Here is a 17,561-nt window from a genome sequence, read left to right as displayed (position 1 = left end):
ATTTAAATCTATCGAAACCAGAATATGCACCAGCATCAAGGAAAAATTTTACTTTAAAGGGACACTGTGCAGGAAATGGTCAAAAAAGGTACTGCAACTATGCTGATCATTGAAACTGGGCTGCCTATTGCCAAATTTGATCTTTTCATGAAAGTTTACTAAATAATAAACTATTATTTTCGAGTATGGCCCAAGTACAGTCATTTTTGCAGCTAAAAATGGCTATTTCTGGAAATTCAAAATGGCGGACCATGGAGAAGATCCCCCTTTTCATGTATGAAAATTGCAATTTTTTCAGTCATAATGAATACTTAGATGGTGGTGGTAAGTATTCATGAAAAAGGTAACATTAGTGAATGGGTAGCATGAATTCTGGAAATAAACAACTAAAAATCTCACACAGTGTCCCTTTAAAAGTGAGTCAGCGAGAATGTGAACAAAAAAAGAAATATTAACCTGTCCCATCTGGGGCGTGAAGAGGGGGGACATCCTGGGCAAGGCTGTGGGTGGGGGGTGGCGAGTGAGGGGAGGTGAAAGGAAGGTGGGAAAGAAAAAGTGATAAAGAAGTGAAAAAGTGTTAAAGATTCCAGCAGTGCACCAACCCAAAACCAGCAGTGATCACCATGAGTCGTGTCTAAAATGTCTTAGTTCCCTCTTGACTTAAAAAAAAATTGGATTACAACATGTGACAAACACAACTTGCGGCAGCTCTGGAGACAAAATGCAAACATCCCACATTCTAATGTAGACACCTGTGCAGCCTATACATATACAATATTTTTTTTCTGGTCAAGTTTAATGGGTGCGGCTTATATTCAGGTGCATCTTATACTCAATTATAAGTGGCTATACAATGGTTTACAAATGTTATCAAATATCCAAATGTGGGCACAAACAGGAATCCCAAATTGCTGGCGTTTAACATTGGAAGTTTGGAATCCCTGTGTGCGCACGCAGTCACCTGTTTGTAACAGGCTTGTACGAAATTCCGAATGGAAAGAATTTCAATTCAAAATAATGCCATAATACAAACACTAGGTGGTGCCATTACCTTGAATTTCTTTGAATTTAATCTACACCACCCATTGAAAGTACATACAATACCACCACCTAGTGTTCATATTATGGCATTACTTTGAATTGAAATTCTCTCCATTTGGAATTTCGTACAAGCCTGGTTTGTAAACACTTGGAATCCACGTATTGAATTATTGCACTGCGGGCTACAATACATACCGGTTGGTGTGTGCGTGAGCTGGTCCCGCTGGGGTTCTGGGCTCTCCATCTCCGCGTCCAGCAGCATGGGGGAGAAGGCCTGGAGGGAGGCGCCCGTGTCGTTAGGAGACGCGGCGGCCGCCGTCTGCTGGAGGTAGCGCTCAAAGTCCAGACCCGGCATGTCCTGTTTTGAGATGCACACATTTCAGGGTTTTTACCATTCACAGACCATTCTGTGCCACGGCACCACAGAATAAAAAACCTAGCACCACAAATTGACCAACAGCCACACATGCTTGTCAATTGTGGTACATGCATTGCACTCGCCCAATGTTTGTTTGACCGTAGCACAACGCAATGGTACTTGGTCTGGGAGAAACGCTGCATCGGATTATTTGGATCCAAATAAAAGTAGTGATGCAAAAAAAAAGTACAGATAATTTGGAAGAGGTGACTGAAAAAATGATGACAATCTTAAATGGTCTTAATGACCAGTTCTGTTGTTGATAAGTCAACAGTTACAATAAACCAAACATACTTGTTTCCATATTTGCATGCCATCTATGACTGAAACTGAACAGACAAAGACACACATACATCAGGCAAGTGGCTACTCGGCTGTGCATGATGGGTGAGCTCCATACCTGTAAGTTCTTCATTTACCCTTGAGAACATACATCTCTGAACATTCAACAGTCCGGCTAATTTAACTGCGGCGTTAAAAGCCCTAAACGGTTAATGCACCACACCTTCTTGAACATTTGATAAGTAAAAAAACAAAAAAACAAAGATAAACTACATGGTACATACCTCTGTGCATGGCGTCTCTGGTGTTGCTGCCATTTCAACATCTGTATCTTGGATTCTGTAGACGAGACGAGACGAGAAGTTTATTTTATTATGTCAGTCTTACATTTCAAATCTGCACAGAGCCACATGTGTAAACTTCCTACCCAATATACTGATGACACATGGGAAAACTTTAGAAGTGATGTTGCCAAGCAATATTACTTAGAACCACAATTACCCCAAAAAGTGTTTAATCGAAGACGTGCAGAAGCAAAGTTGTAAAGATAGACAAGTCATGGAACTATTGCCAGTTGACATTGCTCAGCAACACTGGCCTTAACCTAAAGCTGATGATCCCGGGGGCAACTTTTTGGGCAATGTTTCTCAACCTTTTCTGAACAAACACCCCCTTCTCCTCATAAGCTTCCCAACGCCCCCTTTACCTCATTATGAGCCTGCCAGGGAGGTTGTAGAGCCCCTGTTGAGAAACAGTAGTTTAGGCTATGGATGCACCAAATACATGTTAGTCGTTACCTCACAGCTGCAGCAGGGCTCACATGGGAGTCTTCTCCAGGGAGACACTGCTCTGTAGACAGAGTGGACAGCAGGTCTGAAGGGGGTGCACGTGGGGTCTCGCTCAGACTGAGGGAAGGAGCCGATTCAAGCGGGCGCGGCGATTGGTCCCCAGTCGCCTGTGGACACACACTGAGGGCGGGAGCTGCTTCAGACGAGCAATGCGATTGGTCCTCGGCCGACTCGAGGTTGAGCTGCAACGACGGGCTGGCAGGACACACCCGCTCTGGCGACGAGCTCAGATTGGTGGGATTGTCCCGCGTGGGCGTAGCAGATGGGGTGCAGGTGACGCGCTGGGGGGTGCAGGCAGGGGAAACGGAGATGGCGGGGGTCAGGCGTGCTGGGGTGCGGCGGACCAGAGGGGAGGGCTGGAGAGGAGCGAAGGAGCGTCTGGCTCTGCTGGGGGTGGGGAGGGGAGAGGAGGCCGCCGAGGAGGAGGCAGGACACGGAGAGGCCGCGTGGACTCTGCTCAGCCGAGATGATACCCGGCTTGTGGAAGCTACTGTGGAGAGGCAAGCACAACACATTTCAGGGTTTCATTTCCGGCAACATGACAACCATAACCGTGTGTTTACATCAGAAGTAGAGGTCCACCGAAAATTCGGCAACCGAAAATGTTTGGCCGAGAATGCAAAAAAAGAGAAGACACTTTCGGTTTTCGTCCGAAAGCCAATTGAGTGGCCGAATCAGAGGCTGAATAGAAAATGCATTGAAAATGGGCATTACTGAAACTAATTTCAGTTCTACTCCAACATTCGATTACATCAAATAAACATTTCTTTTCTTTCAAAAACATGTCTAAGCATTTACTCTAAGCCGTAGATTTAAGCAATATTTAAAAATAGTGAAAAACCTAACTTTTGATAACTTCTAACTGAACTGTAATATTCGGTTTCGGTATTCTGCCAAGTGAGTGATTATGATTTGGTTTCGGCCACAAATTTTCATTTTGATGCATCTCTAATCAGAAGTGACTAAAATGGTAAAATTGCCAGAGGTAACTGACTGAGCGAGTGACTAAACTCCACACAAATGAGCTATGAGAATTATTTAGCAGTATTTTACCGGCCACTAACAAAATACATTTAAAGCTTTAGCCTACATGCAGCATAAGGACTGTACCAAACACCATGTACTTAAAATAACTATTGGTAATTGCTTTGGTCAAAAGTGTCAGCTCATTGTAGAGTAATCGTAATGTAGAGAAGATGAGCAGGGCTCTAAATTTAAAAAAAAAATCATCACCAGCCCAAATGGCTAGTAGATGTTAATCTTGCTAGCCAAACACACTTTAATGGGTCTATGACTAGTAAGCTGACCAAAGTAAGCAAGCCAAACTGAAAATTCATCAGCATTTGGCTGCCGTTTCCTTTAGTTATATTTATTGTATGTGCTTTGCAGCTGTGTATCTTGTCCATTGTTTTTATTTAATTTGTTTTACTGTCGGGGATATGCTACAAAAAAAATCCTATCAACTTTGCTGACAGGGCAAATAAACTGTTGAACTTGACCCTGAAGATTAGGTATAGAGAAAGAGGGGATGCGGTGGAGACTCGAAGCAATCTGCCTGACGTTTTACCTGCTGGCTTGGCAGGGCTCTGCACCTGGAAGAATCCTCCATTAAACGTGATGGTATCTGCGGCCTGGGGAAGAGGTTTGGATGGGGTGGCTGTGGCAGAGCCAGTGGCAGTAACACTATCCAGTGCAGGGGTTCCCATCCCAGTACTGGCTGCCTCCTCTGCCTCTGCAGCTGCTGCTGTAGCTGTAGCTGCTGCCTGTGCAGCCTTCTCTGCCTCTGCCTTCTCTGCCTCTGCCTGCTGCTGCTTGGCCTTCATGGCAGCCTTGATGGCGGCCAGGCGACTCTTGGCTGCCGCGTTACTGGCACCTCCGGGTCTGCTAGCTGCTGCGGTCCCCGGTGGTTTCTGTAAGATAATAAAGGAAATGGACAATTTTAAAATGTATATACAGTTAAAATTGTGTCAATTTGCTACTTTGTTTTTTTTCCTTTTGTTTGTTTGTTCTTAAAGTGATACAGTCCCATTTTTGGAAATAGGCTCATATTACACCTCTCCTTTAGTTTAATAATTGAGTTTTACCTTTCTCCTGTACTTCCTGTCGTTCTCTGAGTACGGCAGTACAAATTTTACCTCCAAGCTAGCATTTAACATTGAGTCCTATGAGACCAGTTAGCCACCAGCTGGTCTCATAGGACTCAATGTTAACTGCTAGCATGGAGGTAAAATTTGCACTGCCATACTCGGAGAAGGGTTGAAAGTACAAGAAAAAGGTATAACTGAATTATTAAACTCAAGGGGAGGTGTAATATGAGCCTATTTCCAAAAATGGGACAGCATCACTTTAAGTATTTGTATTTTATTTTGCACAGCATAAGATGAGAGCAAAGTTGCTGTGTGTACAAAAAAAGTCACAGCACTATAGAGAACCCTTGCCATGGTTAAGTATTCTCAAATAACACCACACACACAGAGTACCTTAACAATCTTCCTGGGTCGCGGTGCCTGTTTGACTTCCTCTGTCCATCCTCTACCCTGGGCCTCCTTCAGGGCAACAAACTTCCTGTCCACATCCTCCACCTGCAAGGAAGTTTGTACATATGGATTACTGCCACACTATGCTTCCTTAAGACAGTAAGCTAAGGAATTTAGTTTTTTGTTTTAAAAAAATGTCTATATAACATGTTAAAAAAAGTGAAAAGCCCACCTGGAAGTAGATCATCTCCCAGAATCCCTGCAGGTCAGTGCAGGTGGTCTCCTTCTCCCCGCGCTTGAACTCGCAGTCGTCCACCAGGCCGCGGAACTGGCCGAAGCGCTCCTTCATCAGGAGCCGAGCCTGGCCCACCGCCGTACGCATACGGTCCCTCACTGGTGAGAGGAGGAGAGGAGCCCATTAGCACCTAGCCAGGCTGTGCCCTCCTAGTGACCAAACACTTTCAGCGTTGCAACTAGTCAGGTCAAGAGCAATGCAAGTACTTTCTGAGCTCCCGAAAATACAGGAACTCAGTCGGTAAGCAAACCACCAAGCAAACCAAGGGAGGCGGGTCAACCATGCCGTTTGGGAAATGTTAATTGTTATGCTCTTGGTCAGACCAAGTCTTGAAGAGATTTGAACATTGATGATAATCAGGCAAATTAGCACCATCATCTAATTTATTACACTATCTATTCACCGCCATACACATACGGTCTCTCACTGGCAGGATAATTATCATAACCATCAACATCATATAACACCTTAACGCATTGATAGCACAACATTGACACTAAAGTTGGGAGCTGCATGACACAGCTTTAGGGCCATGATTTTTATTCAAATTGAAAATGTTTAGAGCTAAATGAACATGCAAGATGAGGGTTTTTGGTTTTAAATACAATTTATTTCATGTGACTAGAAATCGCTCAGTCTCTGAAGCACATACTGAGAGGCTTTTATAGTCTGACTGCACTTTTCCCCAAAAATTCGCCTTAAAATTCCCTAAATTAGCATTCAGCAGGCGTTTTAGGAATCATGCATGTACTAGTCACTGCAGAACGAGAGGAGCCAGTCAACTACGTTATTACTATACTATAGTGTAATTATACTAGTGTGTTTGACTTGTGTATTCACTGATGTATGCATTCCCTCCCTCACTGGCGCAAAGAAGAGGGGAGAAGAGAGGCACATCAGCACCAATATTATGAAAATAACAGGGTTCCAACTCTAATTCAGATATAACATTCCATGATTTTCCATGACTTTCCAGACCCAAAAAATGGAATTTCCATGACCACTTCCATAAAAAGAAATTACGTTAAAGTTTCAAAAAGTGTGAAATCTGAAGATTATCTTCACCCCTAGAGCCGACGCTGAGTCACCGCCAGACTTAAGTGAGCACACTGCATTCTAGAATGTTGCACATTACAGCGCAAAGCCAAACTGTCTCTGGTGAAGCGTTGTAGTATAACCAGTGAGAAACAATGTTATACACCAAACAAAAATGTTATTGCTTCTACACAACTGTTAAGAAAATTCCATGATATTCCATGACTGTGCATGCAAAATGGTAAAATTCCATGACTTTCCATGACTGGAAAAACTAACCCGGGTTCGATTCCGGCCCGAAGTCATTTGCCAAGCCCTCCCCATCTCTCCCTTTCCCCTCTAATTTCAACTCGCTCTTCACTGTCTCTGTCGTAATAAAGTCGAAAACGAGATATCCTATCTCAAGGGGCTATCCCCCTAAACAATTAAATTGAATTGAAAAGCCCTCAAAAATGATTTAAAAAAACAAAACAAAAAACACATAAAACAAAACAGGCACAAGAAAAGAAAATCCACCAATACATACTTTCTTCAGGGATGGAGGCGTCATCAAAGTACGGTTCCCACTGTGTGGCATATGCAGACAGTCGCTCCGTTTCACTCACCAGGATCGCTCTGAAACACACCACAAACACACTTAATGCAACAATCTATTAATCACGTTTCTATTTTTACTAAAAATGACCATGCAAGTTCAATTGGGTCTCTACGCTACGTCTCATCCCGCTGCAGTGTGCTTCAGCTTCTTTCTTTAAAAAAAAAAAAAGACCATTCCTTTGCTGTACGCATGGATAAGTTAAAGGGACACTGTGTGAGATTTTTAGTTGTTTATTTCCAGAATTCATGATGCCCATTCACTAATGTTACCTTTTTCATGAATACTTACTACCAGCATCAAATTCTAAGTATTCATTATGACTGGAAAAATTGCACTTTTCATACATGAAAAGGGGGATCTTCTCCATGGTCCGCCATCTTGAATTTCCAAAAATAGCCATTTTTAGCTGCAAAAATGACTGTACTTGGACCATACTAGAAAATATTTGTTTATTACTTAGTAAACTTTCATGTAAAGATCAAATTTGGCAATAGGCAGCCCCAGAGCCATCTAATAACAGAGTTGCGCAAACCGGGGACCAGGAAGTCGGTTGGTGATGTGATTCGCGTAGATTAAAATGTTTCTTAACAGTAAACTTCTGTTCGTTGGAAACTAACACAGAACCATCACATACCAAACAAAGATTAAGTACAAACAAATTACATTATCTTTACCACATTTTCTGTGTTCTACGGCCACCTCCTGGAACTAAGTAACTTCTAATAGAACTAAAGTCAATGGGGATTTCCATGTTAACGCTCCGTGAGGCTCCATGAGAGCCGCCATTGCTGTGGAAAGATTGGTCCATAGAGGTCTATGGGAGTGGCGTAACTCTGACATTAGATGGCTCTGAGCTGCAGTACCTTTTTTGACCATTTCCTGCACAGTGTCCCTTTAAGGCCCAGGATCAATAAGTGCCGTAGCAACACCTCAAAGACACTGACATTCTAGGAGTATACAGTTTTATAGTGCCATATTGAACACTGACGCCGACAAAAGCTAAACATCCAAGGTAACACTTTATTTTAGGGATACATCTATTAGCACTAATACATACAATGTGCCTGTATAAGTAACTTGTAAGGCATGTACAAAGCAAAAATCAAACATTTGTTAGGCATGTATTCGCAAATGTCTTGTTCATGCACAATAAGGGATTTATTACCAATTTAACCTTAGTAAGGGCCTAGTAGGCCTTAGCGTTTGCTTAGTACATGCCTTACAAGTTAATAGATGTATCCCTAAAATAAAGGTGTTACCACATCCAAACACCAACACAATATGGATCCCACAATAAACTGTGACACTGGGAAGCAAGGAGTGCCCTGTGCGAAAGTAAAGCCAATTACACTATAACTTCCGTCCTCCCTTATGCTTGTGGCCTTGTGATGGCATCGAAAGAAGTTTAATTCAATATCTCGCACAAAAAAACAAAACGTAACTGAAAGATCATTTTCTCATTCTGCAATTGGGATGTTGACTGGGGTAAAAATGCCCAAAAAGTTGTTGTGGCTAGGCTGACAGGGGCTAGGCTGCCAAAAGCACAGGTCAAGGATGGGAGTTAGGATAGTGGAGTGTACCCAGTGGGTTATACTGTCCTACCAACATACCTGAAATATGGGACATCGTGCTCCCCCTCCTGCTGGCTCGAGGGCACCACTGCAGCTTCACAGGCTCCCTCTTGGTCAGCAGGAGCAGCGGATGGAGCGGGAGGTGGGGAGGTGATGGAGGAGGACACCGATGGAGGTGTTGGGGAGGAGACGGATGCTGGAGGAGGTGATGGGGAGGCAGGAGGAGGAGGTGGGGAGAAGGCTTGTGGTGCTGGTGGGCAGGAGGTGGCTGCTGGCGTTGCTGGTGCTACTGGTGTGGGAGAGGATGGAGCGGGGATACTGGGAGGAGGGGTGGAGGGAACGGCAGGAGGTGGAGTGGAGGGAACAGAAGGAGGAGGAGGAGGAGGAGGAGAGAAGGGAACAGTGCGAGGAGGGGTGGATGGTAAAACAGGTGATGGCGGGGACTCCTCGAGCATGGGCTCTGGCTCTGGCTCCAAACTGTGAATGTACAACACAAACCGTTCAGTTAGTTAGCTGCCTCTTAAAGGGCTCTGCATACTTCACGTGCGCACTTTGGCGCGAGTGGCGCGAGAACCATTAATGACGTCATCACTTGCGACAGACTATTCATACTTCAAAAGCGCTTTCGCTCGCATTGTCGGAAGTGCCCTCTGCTGTTCATGAGAGAAACGGCAGTATCTTTCGCAACTCGCAGCGTGAGTTCTACGGATGTATACAATAGAAAGCCAAACACGGCTGCTGTAGGGCTACTGAACGTCTGACTTGTGACTTACCACATTGAAACATATATTTTTTGTTGTAGCCTACATTGCCAGATCATTCCAAGACCATGTGAGAGCATTGTTCTGGCGGCAGAATGTATAAATAGATCGCCGAACACAACGTGCTTCTGAACAAAGTAAACAATTGTTTCACTGAACAACATTTAAGAGAGAAGATAAAATAACTCTTTAGGACATTTTATTATCCTCAAAATGATGCAGGATCCATTCTGTAGTAGCCTACAGTAGTTGTAGCCTCTCTTCGCAACTCCTGCTTTGTCTGCCTACCTGTATGGTCGCTGGTGGCGCACGACAAGTTACAAAAAATCTGGGGTGCACGACGTCGCGCCACGGCAGCTCACGACACGGCGTGTGACGTCATTTTGGGTCACGTGACGGCGCGAGTGAGGTCGCGAGTGAAGTATGAAGGAGGGTAGCGCCAGTCACGACAAGTATGAATCCCCCTTAACTGTACATGCACTCAAGGTCATCAGATTTTACCTTTGTGTAATTTGAACAAGCTTTTACAATTACTAAGGTGGGTCACTCGTTTTCTAGCGACAAACCAGACACTGAGAACGTTCATGGGATAAGGAACGAAATGTCTTTGAAACTCCAAGAATAAATCCAGCTGTTAACCACAACCGACGGATAACTACTTGGCATGGATAAATTGGAATCTTAGACACACGCACTTGCAGCACACATTTCTGGCTAGAGCAGCTCGGCTGGCAAATAGGGTATGCCATGGGGGTACATTTGTTTTCACAATCCCATTACATTTCTAAATCTTGATTCTTGAATCGCTTATCGCAGGAAGGCACACACCAAAAAATCTGTGCATGCATCGTGAATTACCTGGGGGCAGGTAGAGCGCTGTCTGAAGAAGGGGGCATCACAACAGACTGGAGTGCCAGGAGGCCGGCGGGGGCCTGGAACACAAATCCGATTGGAGCAAAGGAGGAGGGAGTGGGAGGCACCACGGTCTCGGCCTGGACCACAGCCTCCTCCTGGCTCTCCTTCTCATTCTCCTTCTCGGCAGCGGCCATGATTGGCTCGGGCTGTGGAGGAGGGATTTCCACAGGAGCCATTGTCACTTCCTGCACACAAACAGGAAATGCAATATAGTTAGGTTGCACATCTTCATCAACATCGGGAGTGAAAATGAAAGAACCTGTGGTTGATTGCACAGCACGTCACAGCAACGAAATTCAACCTCTGTCTCGCAAAATGAAATTTCACCTCTGCATGACATAATAATGCACTGCATGTCTAAACATTTAACCAGGTGTTCTGAATGAAAAAAAAAACCTAGTTCTGACAGGTGAAGTCCCTCATAGGGCTTTCAGGCCGACCAGAACGGAGCCAGAGCTGGTGCCTGCACTGGTTACGTTCGGCACTAAAGTGCTTATCTGCGAACCGCCCGTGTTCATACCGGGCTCTGAACTTTTCCTGCACGTGACTGTTACCCGGATGAACCTGCTGACGGCCACGCTGTTGTCACGGTTCGCGAGAAAAACCTAGTATTTTAAGGTTCGCATTGCGAACCAATTCAGTTCGCGAATGCTAAAATCTGTGGCGTGAACACGACGGCCGGTTCTCGATTTAGGTGCGGGACGGTTCTCAGTCGGCCTGAATGCGCTATCAGAGGAATAGAAGACATGTCTTCAAGATACAAAGTGTTTCAGTCATTAGCAACTGGACTTTATTGTATCGTTTTTGGAAATTCATATTTCAAAGCAATGTATTCTCACCTTTTGTTCTCTCTTCTGGATCATTTCTTTTTTGTTTTCTGCAAAAACAGAGCAAGAAAAAAAAAACTAAGAACAACAAGGTGATTACCAAGCGTATAGTCTGATGGTAAGAAACAGCAAGATACAGCAGCACCAGGGTGAGTCACTGATTTTGCAAGTCAGTGTGACAACACGAGTCACACAGCAAGGGCGCAGGCATGGGGAAAGAGTAACATTAGCGCATATGGAGATGTATTGCCTTTGTTTTCCTGTTTTTTGGCCACAGCTTCATGTATGAAAAATGCCTGCATGTCCGACTTCCAAGATTCATGGCAAGTTGTAAGCAGACGTGGATCGATTGATGTACCTTTCGATGCCTTCACCGGAGCTGTAGATGACACCTTCTGCTGTCTGGTTGTAGATCTTGCTTTAGGCTCTAAAATGAAATCAAATGAAATACAATGACATCAAATGGGGTGAAGAAACTAACTAATCTTAAAAAATAAAATAAAAATAAAAAACTAGTTTTATATGAAAATTCACATATTAGATATTTTACATGTAATCTACTTTTCTCTCTCTCACAAAACTAAACTATATTAAGCCGCTAAGTGACGTTACCTGCTTTGGTGGCCGCTGCTGTTGCTCTTGTGGATCTGGCTGGTCTTGTAACTGGTTCAGCTACGGAAAACAACAAGACCAATGTTAGCTAGTTACGATGTGAAAATCAACAGCCTAAATAACTTGGCCAATCAAACTGCCAGAAATGTTTCCCCAACCCCCAAAAACCTGATCAAGTAGATCAAGTCACTGCCATCTTGACTGCTTGAGGCCTTCACAATTTGAACCATTCCATCTACTTAGAGTGATGGCACACAAGACTGTGCCAATTACATTACATTATACAGCTTTTTAACCAGCGACTTACAATCGAGGACATATCATAGCTAACATCACTAGCAGATACAAAGAGCACAGGAAATAACGGAACAGCAAATGCAGATGCAGCATAGGGTTAGGTCAATCCATCCACTCGTTCAGTAGCTAGCGCTTTAACACAACATGTATGCGGTGGAGGACGCAACAGCATTGATAACCATACAATCCCTGATGCACTTTGGTCACAATAACAACAGTTTTAAGAAGTTACAAACCTATTGGAGGCTTTGGCTTTGTAACAGACACAAGAGAGGCTGCAGTATTTCTTCCCTGTCCTCTGGTGTTCAGCGGCCTTTTATCTGCTACTTCTGCAAGTGAACGGAGTCAGAAGAAGAAGAAAAAAAGCAGAAAATCAACCACACCGAAAGTCGAAAGAAACACAAACAATAAAATACAGTAGACCCCAATCTCTTGCTGAGCAAACAATTAAAGCATTCCCTTGAACAGCAATAGCAAACGTAGTAGGATTCAGCATAGAGGAAAAAAGCAAGAGCACTTTGTTGTTACTTTGTTAAAGTAGTTTTTGGCACCTTACCTTTTTTAGGTGCAGAGTTCAGGGCTGCGGTCTGTAAGGTTTGGGAGAGAAACAGAAAGTGGCAATTAGTGATGGGTTTCGTGTGTTTGAATATTCGTGCTTTGGGTGGAGCTCAGACGGGTAGAGCAAGGTGCTCAGCCCAGTCCAGGGTTTCCCCCAGTACTTTGCTGTCGAAGGAGGTGATGTCTTAACTGTAAACACCTCCCATTTTGACTAGGTCCAGAAAGAAGACCAAGATTGTGTTGTAAATAGACTTTCTGGAGTTGCTTTACAAAAAATGATCCATGAGATACAAACATCATGTTTTCCCAATGATGATGGCCACATGTCTACGATAACTGACAGACACCAAGGGCTTTGCTTTGATTTGATGGCGATTTCATTTCAAATCAAAGCATATTCTTGTTCAATAACACAAACACTGAGTACACTTCAATACCTTCTGTTTGAGAGGTTGAGGAGTAGGAGCGGGCTGCCTCATGGAGCGAGTGACGCGTGCAGGCTGGACTGCCTCCCGACTCACCTGGTGGAGACAAAAGGGGAACATTATACAAATGAGTGGATCTCGTAACTTCAAAAGCCAACAATCGGTACATCCTAGGTCCTTCATGAGACATTACTTTACCATAGTGTCACACTTACACACATGGTAAAGAATTGAAAAGTTTCGTTTAGGGCTGCACCATATATCGAAAATGTGTCGTTATTGTGATATCATGGCTTGCAATACACGAATCGCAAAAGTTGCACTTTTTTTAAACAGCAAATTTGGTGAAAAGGTTAAAATGTTGACATTTTAAGCTGATGCTGTATATTAGCCATGTTTTTTCCTAATAAGTAATAATGTTAATAATGGATATAAAACATTGCTCTCCGTTGTTTTACACACGATAAAGTGTCGCGACCAATATCAATATTGCAGTATACAGTCATGTTATCCTGTATTGCATATATTTGTAATATCGTAAACCCCTAGTTTCGTTACAAAATGATGTAAGGGAATATTTTTTTTTGCATTTTATTGTTGTAAATGACTGTTCAGATGTTCCATCATCAGTGTGAATTCTTGGCATTCACATATTTTGAGAACATACTTTTTAAACCCAAATCCAAAAATCTAAATTTCCCGAAATGTTCCAAAGTGGATAGACGCCATTTCGCAACAAAGCTCTTCAATTCACAAGTTCTCACACACATGCGGAGAACTTTGAGTTTATCTTGGAGGTACTGTGGTGTGTGTGTGTGTGTGTGTGTGTTTTTGTTTGTGGTGGGTATTGTTTAGTGTCTTAGTGCCCAAGTGCCACACTAACCTTGGCTTTAGTGGGCGCTGGGGGCAAGGCCTGCAGAGGTTGATGGGGCTGGTAGAGGCCGACCTTGAAGACGCCCTTCTTCTCCCGTTCCCGGCGCTCCTTCTCCTTCTGGAGGTCCTTGGCCTCCTTGTACCGAGCCAGCATCTTCGACCTTTCCTCTACAGCAGGGTTAACAATATATTTGGCTTTATTACATTACACTTAGGTGACGCTTTTATCTAAAGTGACTTACAGATATTGAAAGGGTATTGGTTACAGGCCCTGGAGCAGTGAGGGGATGGGCGCCTTGCTCAATAGCACTTCAGCAATGAATGTAGGTGTGGGGAAAGGGAAGGATGGGATTCGAACAGGCAACCCTCTGATCCAAATACCAACACCCTAACCCTTAGGCCACGACTGGCCATGAGAGTTCCCCCTCATTTTGACTGACACAATTTCAAAACTTTTCTATGACTTTCCTGACCTAATGTGCATTTCCCAGGACTGTGAATGAGTAGAATTTTGCATACTTTGGCTAAATATGAAATGTGACCCTGGTCAACTCACTATGGTGTAAAATAGTTTTTAACCATACAAAATATTGCCAGTGCATCCATTGTAACATGCAGGAGCATACATTTGGAAATAATCAATTTGGAGTTACTAAACCATGACATCACATGACACACAAACAGCTCGTGCATTTACATCTAGGAAACAACAAATACATATAGAAAACAAAAGTATAGACAGAAGTCAGAACTCACCTGCTTTTGCAGCTCTGGTATTCACTTTACTTGGTTTCACCTCAGCGAGTGGAACAGTCTTCTCCAGGGTGGATGCGTCCAACGTGATGCTATCCTGTTCCGGAAGGTTGTCCAGGTGTCGGCGCAGGTTGTGGACCCGCTCACGGTTCTGCTTCTGGGACTGGGAGCGCCGGCGCGCGTTCTTCACCCTCATCATGGACACGCTGGTGTCGCGCTGGTGCAGGAAGGCAAAACGGGCCTCCATCCTACATGGCGGAAAAGGAAAACACACACCACATTAATAAACAATTAATCATGATTAATGAATGACAAAAAAGTATGAAACTCCAGGGGCAAGGGCCCCAATCCAACATGGGAGAGGGAAAAAATGGGCATCATGAAAGAGTAACTCTTGTGAAGCATGAGGATGTTATTAAACAAATTAGGGGTCGACCGATACAGGTTTTTTAATGGCCAATGCGATACCAATTTTTTTTTTCCATCACCCTTGGCCGATACCCGATATTTGGGGCCGATATGGGTTAAAAAAAAGTCCAAAAAAAGACAAATATTCCAGGTCTCAAGTTAAAAATAAACATTCCTTTAACATTGTCAAATTGAGGTAGAACTTGTAACATTTAAACACCCACTCTAACAATCAAGTAATGTCTAACAATCAAGTAATACAAAATAAAGTGTCTTGGTGCTTAAAAAAGAAAAGAAAAAAAAGAATGACATAAAATAATAAATATTGCGTATCGGCCAAAACCAGACGAGTAATGGGCTGATACCGATACACTTAAAATATGCAAATATCAGCTCGACACCAATACAGATATATATATCGGTCTATCCTTAAAACAAATACCCGAAAAGCAGGATGAAACCATAAGAGTAGGGACCCGGAATAAGCGGGGAAACATAAGGCACCATGAAACAGTTAATTACGCTAGTAATAATGGATGTGATTGATTACAGAATAGCAGGAGACCATTAAGGGCAAGTCCTATTAGTAAGGAGGACTTTTTTTAAAGGGCGTATTCACACCTAGGCCAAACGAGCAAACAGACCAGATTTTCGTTGGTTCGGAACTTTTGGGTTGGTCTGAATACAAACCACCGAACTCTGGTTCGGACCAAAAAAGCAAACCGAGTCTAAGCTGTAAATGTCTGCTTATGGTAATACATAGGCCAGTCATTCTCAAACTGTGGGCCAGTGGGCGGGGGCCCACTGGTGGGCCCTGAAGGTATTCTAAGTGGGCATTCAAATCATTTTTCAAAACTCAAAATATTTCTGTGTGTTGCTGTATTTATTAGAGTTGTAACTGATTGTTTATTGAGCCAGAGGTGGGCCCCAAACATTTGTGAGAAGTCCAAGCCGGCCCCAAGTTGGAAAAGGTTGGGAATCCCTGATACAAGCTGATGTTATTTAATAAGGACTATAATGTAAGCTTAGCAGTGCAGCAGGACACAGGGGTAAGTACATTTCCTTTATTAAGCACTTTGGATAAAAGCATCCTCCAAATGTGAAGTAATAAAGTAATTTAGTGCAATTTAATTAAATATGAAGTACAGTAGCATCAGTGCAGTATGGTATTTGGCCTGACGTGCCCTATAGTTCTCTGAGGGAATGTGTTTGCTACGGTGGTAGTGGTCTGGTGACTGGCATGGCTGTTATTAGAAGGAAATGAGGAATATGGTCGAATGTTGTGTTTTGGCCAAGGGCGAATCAAGTGGATTGAATCAACAGAGCTTGAGCAAGGCATCTAAGCGCAATAGCCTACATATCTGGCACAATAAGCTATTTCTATGGACTCACATTTAAATGCATCCGGGAGACAGTATGCCTACTTCAAATACAAATCAACAATGTGGTTCTGCCGATGAGGCTGCCTTCTGACAAATCTGTCTGGCTCTGATTCTGAAAACAGTTTGTTGATTCAGTGGTTCCATCTTGTTTGGCCCAACACACATCATTGTACATCCAGGAGATTACCGTGTATGATCTGACACAGTGCTGCAGTAATTCATGCCCAATTCTCACCAGACAGGCTGGCACTGGCCTATTGTTGCATCAAGTGCGACTCAAAGGTGTAAATGTCAACTCTATTATCTCTCTTTTGAGAAGTGGCCCAGGAACCATGTTTGGCATGTGGGCCAGTTTCACCCCCAAGCGTGAAGCAAGTTAAAAATAGCAATCGTCTACTGATATAAAAGTAGATGGTCGAGATAGGCTAGTTCTAGTTTGGCACTCATTTGATATACAAGATCCTGCTTCGACTGATGATTTTGCAAAATACATTGTGAGCTTGAGGCAAAACGGACAGAAACAAAATGCACATACCTAACACTACACGCGGTTTCAGCTTAAAGGAGCAATAGGCTAATGTGCAACATAGGCAAAACAATCGACAGAATCCAGGAACGTGTGAAAACACAAGTTGGATAGCCCACAACTTGCTGCTTATACTTGTATTATATGTCTCTAGCGTACTGCTGCTGCAAGTAATATCCTGAATCGTTAACTCGTAAAATAGAAATAGCCTACGCCTGTACACCTTTAACCTGACCCGTCCGACGCATTGTCTTGCATTCAAAAACTCCCATAACGCTTCATAACTTGTTAACTGTAAAACCCAAGGCGAACATATGAGCACATATAACAGATCATTCATTGGTGACGGTGTATTTTCTAGTTAGTCGCATATAGAGCTACAAAAAAGATCCCTATACCACACAACTTTTAAAATCAGTTTGCTAGCATAGCTAAGAAAGAGGAAACGGCCCAACTGTTCAAAAACGTAAGTTTGCCTGTTGTGCTAATGGAGATCAAAATGTAAGAAAACCCCAGTCCTTATGCTTGCCAGTGTATGGCCATCTTAGAAATAACAACAGAATAACTTACTTTGACGTCGTATCAACGAGTACCGACACGAGTGTGTCAAACGTCTTTTCTAATACTACACAACTAACTGGGATCAACAACAAACAACA

The 17,561-nt window shown here is 43.3% G+C and overlaps 1 protein-coding gene across 1 annotated transcript in view; it reads right to left on the bottom strand.

Annotated features, from left to right (window-relative positions):
- Window positions 1–17,561, bottom strand: part of dlgap5 (discs, large (Drosophila) homolog-associated protein 5) — an 18,124-nt gene extending 563 nt beyond the window's left edge. Inside the window, exons 1-19 of the mRNA XM_063220907.1 lie at window positions 17,473–17,561; window positions 14,590–14,834; window positions 13,844–14,001; window positions 12,973–13,056; window positions 12,534–12,564; window positions 12,214–12,306; window positions 11,681–11,740; window positions 11,427–11,495; window positions 11,081–11,118; window positions 10,185–10,426; window positions 8,605–9,042; window positions 6,923–7,011; window positions 5,299–5,459; window positions 5,070–5,171; window positions 4,157–4,499; window positions 2,539–3,079; window positions 2,026–2,080; window positions 1,237–1,399; window positions 457–500 (exon numbers count right to left, since the gene is read on the bottom strand). Of these exons, the coding sequence (XP_063076977.1) occupies window positions 457–500; window positions 1,237–1,399; window positions 2,026–2,080; window positions 2,539–3,079; window positions 4,157–4,499; window positions 5,070–5,171; window positions 5,299–5,459; window positions 6,923–7,011; window positions 8,605–9,042; window positions 10,185–10,426; window positions 11,081–11,118; window positions 11,427–11,495; window positions 11,681–11,740; window positions 12,214–12,306; window positions 12,534–12,564; window positions 12,973–13,056; window positions 13,844–14,001; window positions 14,590–14,833 (2,955 nt within the window). The 5' untranslated portion in view covers window position 14,834; window positions 17,473–17,561. The remainder of the gene's footprint in view (window positions 1–456; window positions 501–1,236; window positions 1,400–2,025; window positions 2,081–2,538; window positions 3,080–4,156; window positions 4,500–5,069; window positions 5,172–5,298; window positions 5,460–6,922; window positions 7,012–8,604; window positions 9,043–10,184; window positions 10,427–11,080; window positions 11,119–11,426; window positions 11,496–11,680; window positions 11,741–12,213; window positions 12,307–12,533; window positions 12,565–12,972; window positions 13,057–13,843; window positions 14,002–14,589; window positions 14,835–17,472) is intronic.

Source organism: Engraulis encrasicolus, chromosome 17 (assembly GCF_034702125.1).
Source record: "Engraulis encrasicolus isolate BLACKSEA-1 chromosome 17, IST_EnEncr_1.0, whole genome shotgun sequence".
Classification (NCBI taxonomy): Eukaryota; Metazoa; Chordata; class Actinopteri; order Clupeiformes; family Engraulidae; genus Engraulis; species Engraulis encrasicolus.
Note: the sequence above shows the minus strand (reverse complement) of the source record. Positions and strands in the feature narration are given on the sequence as shown.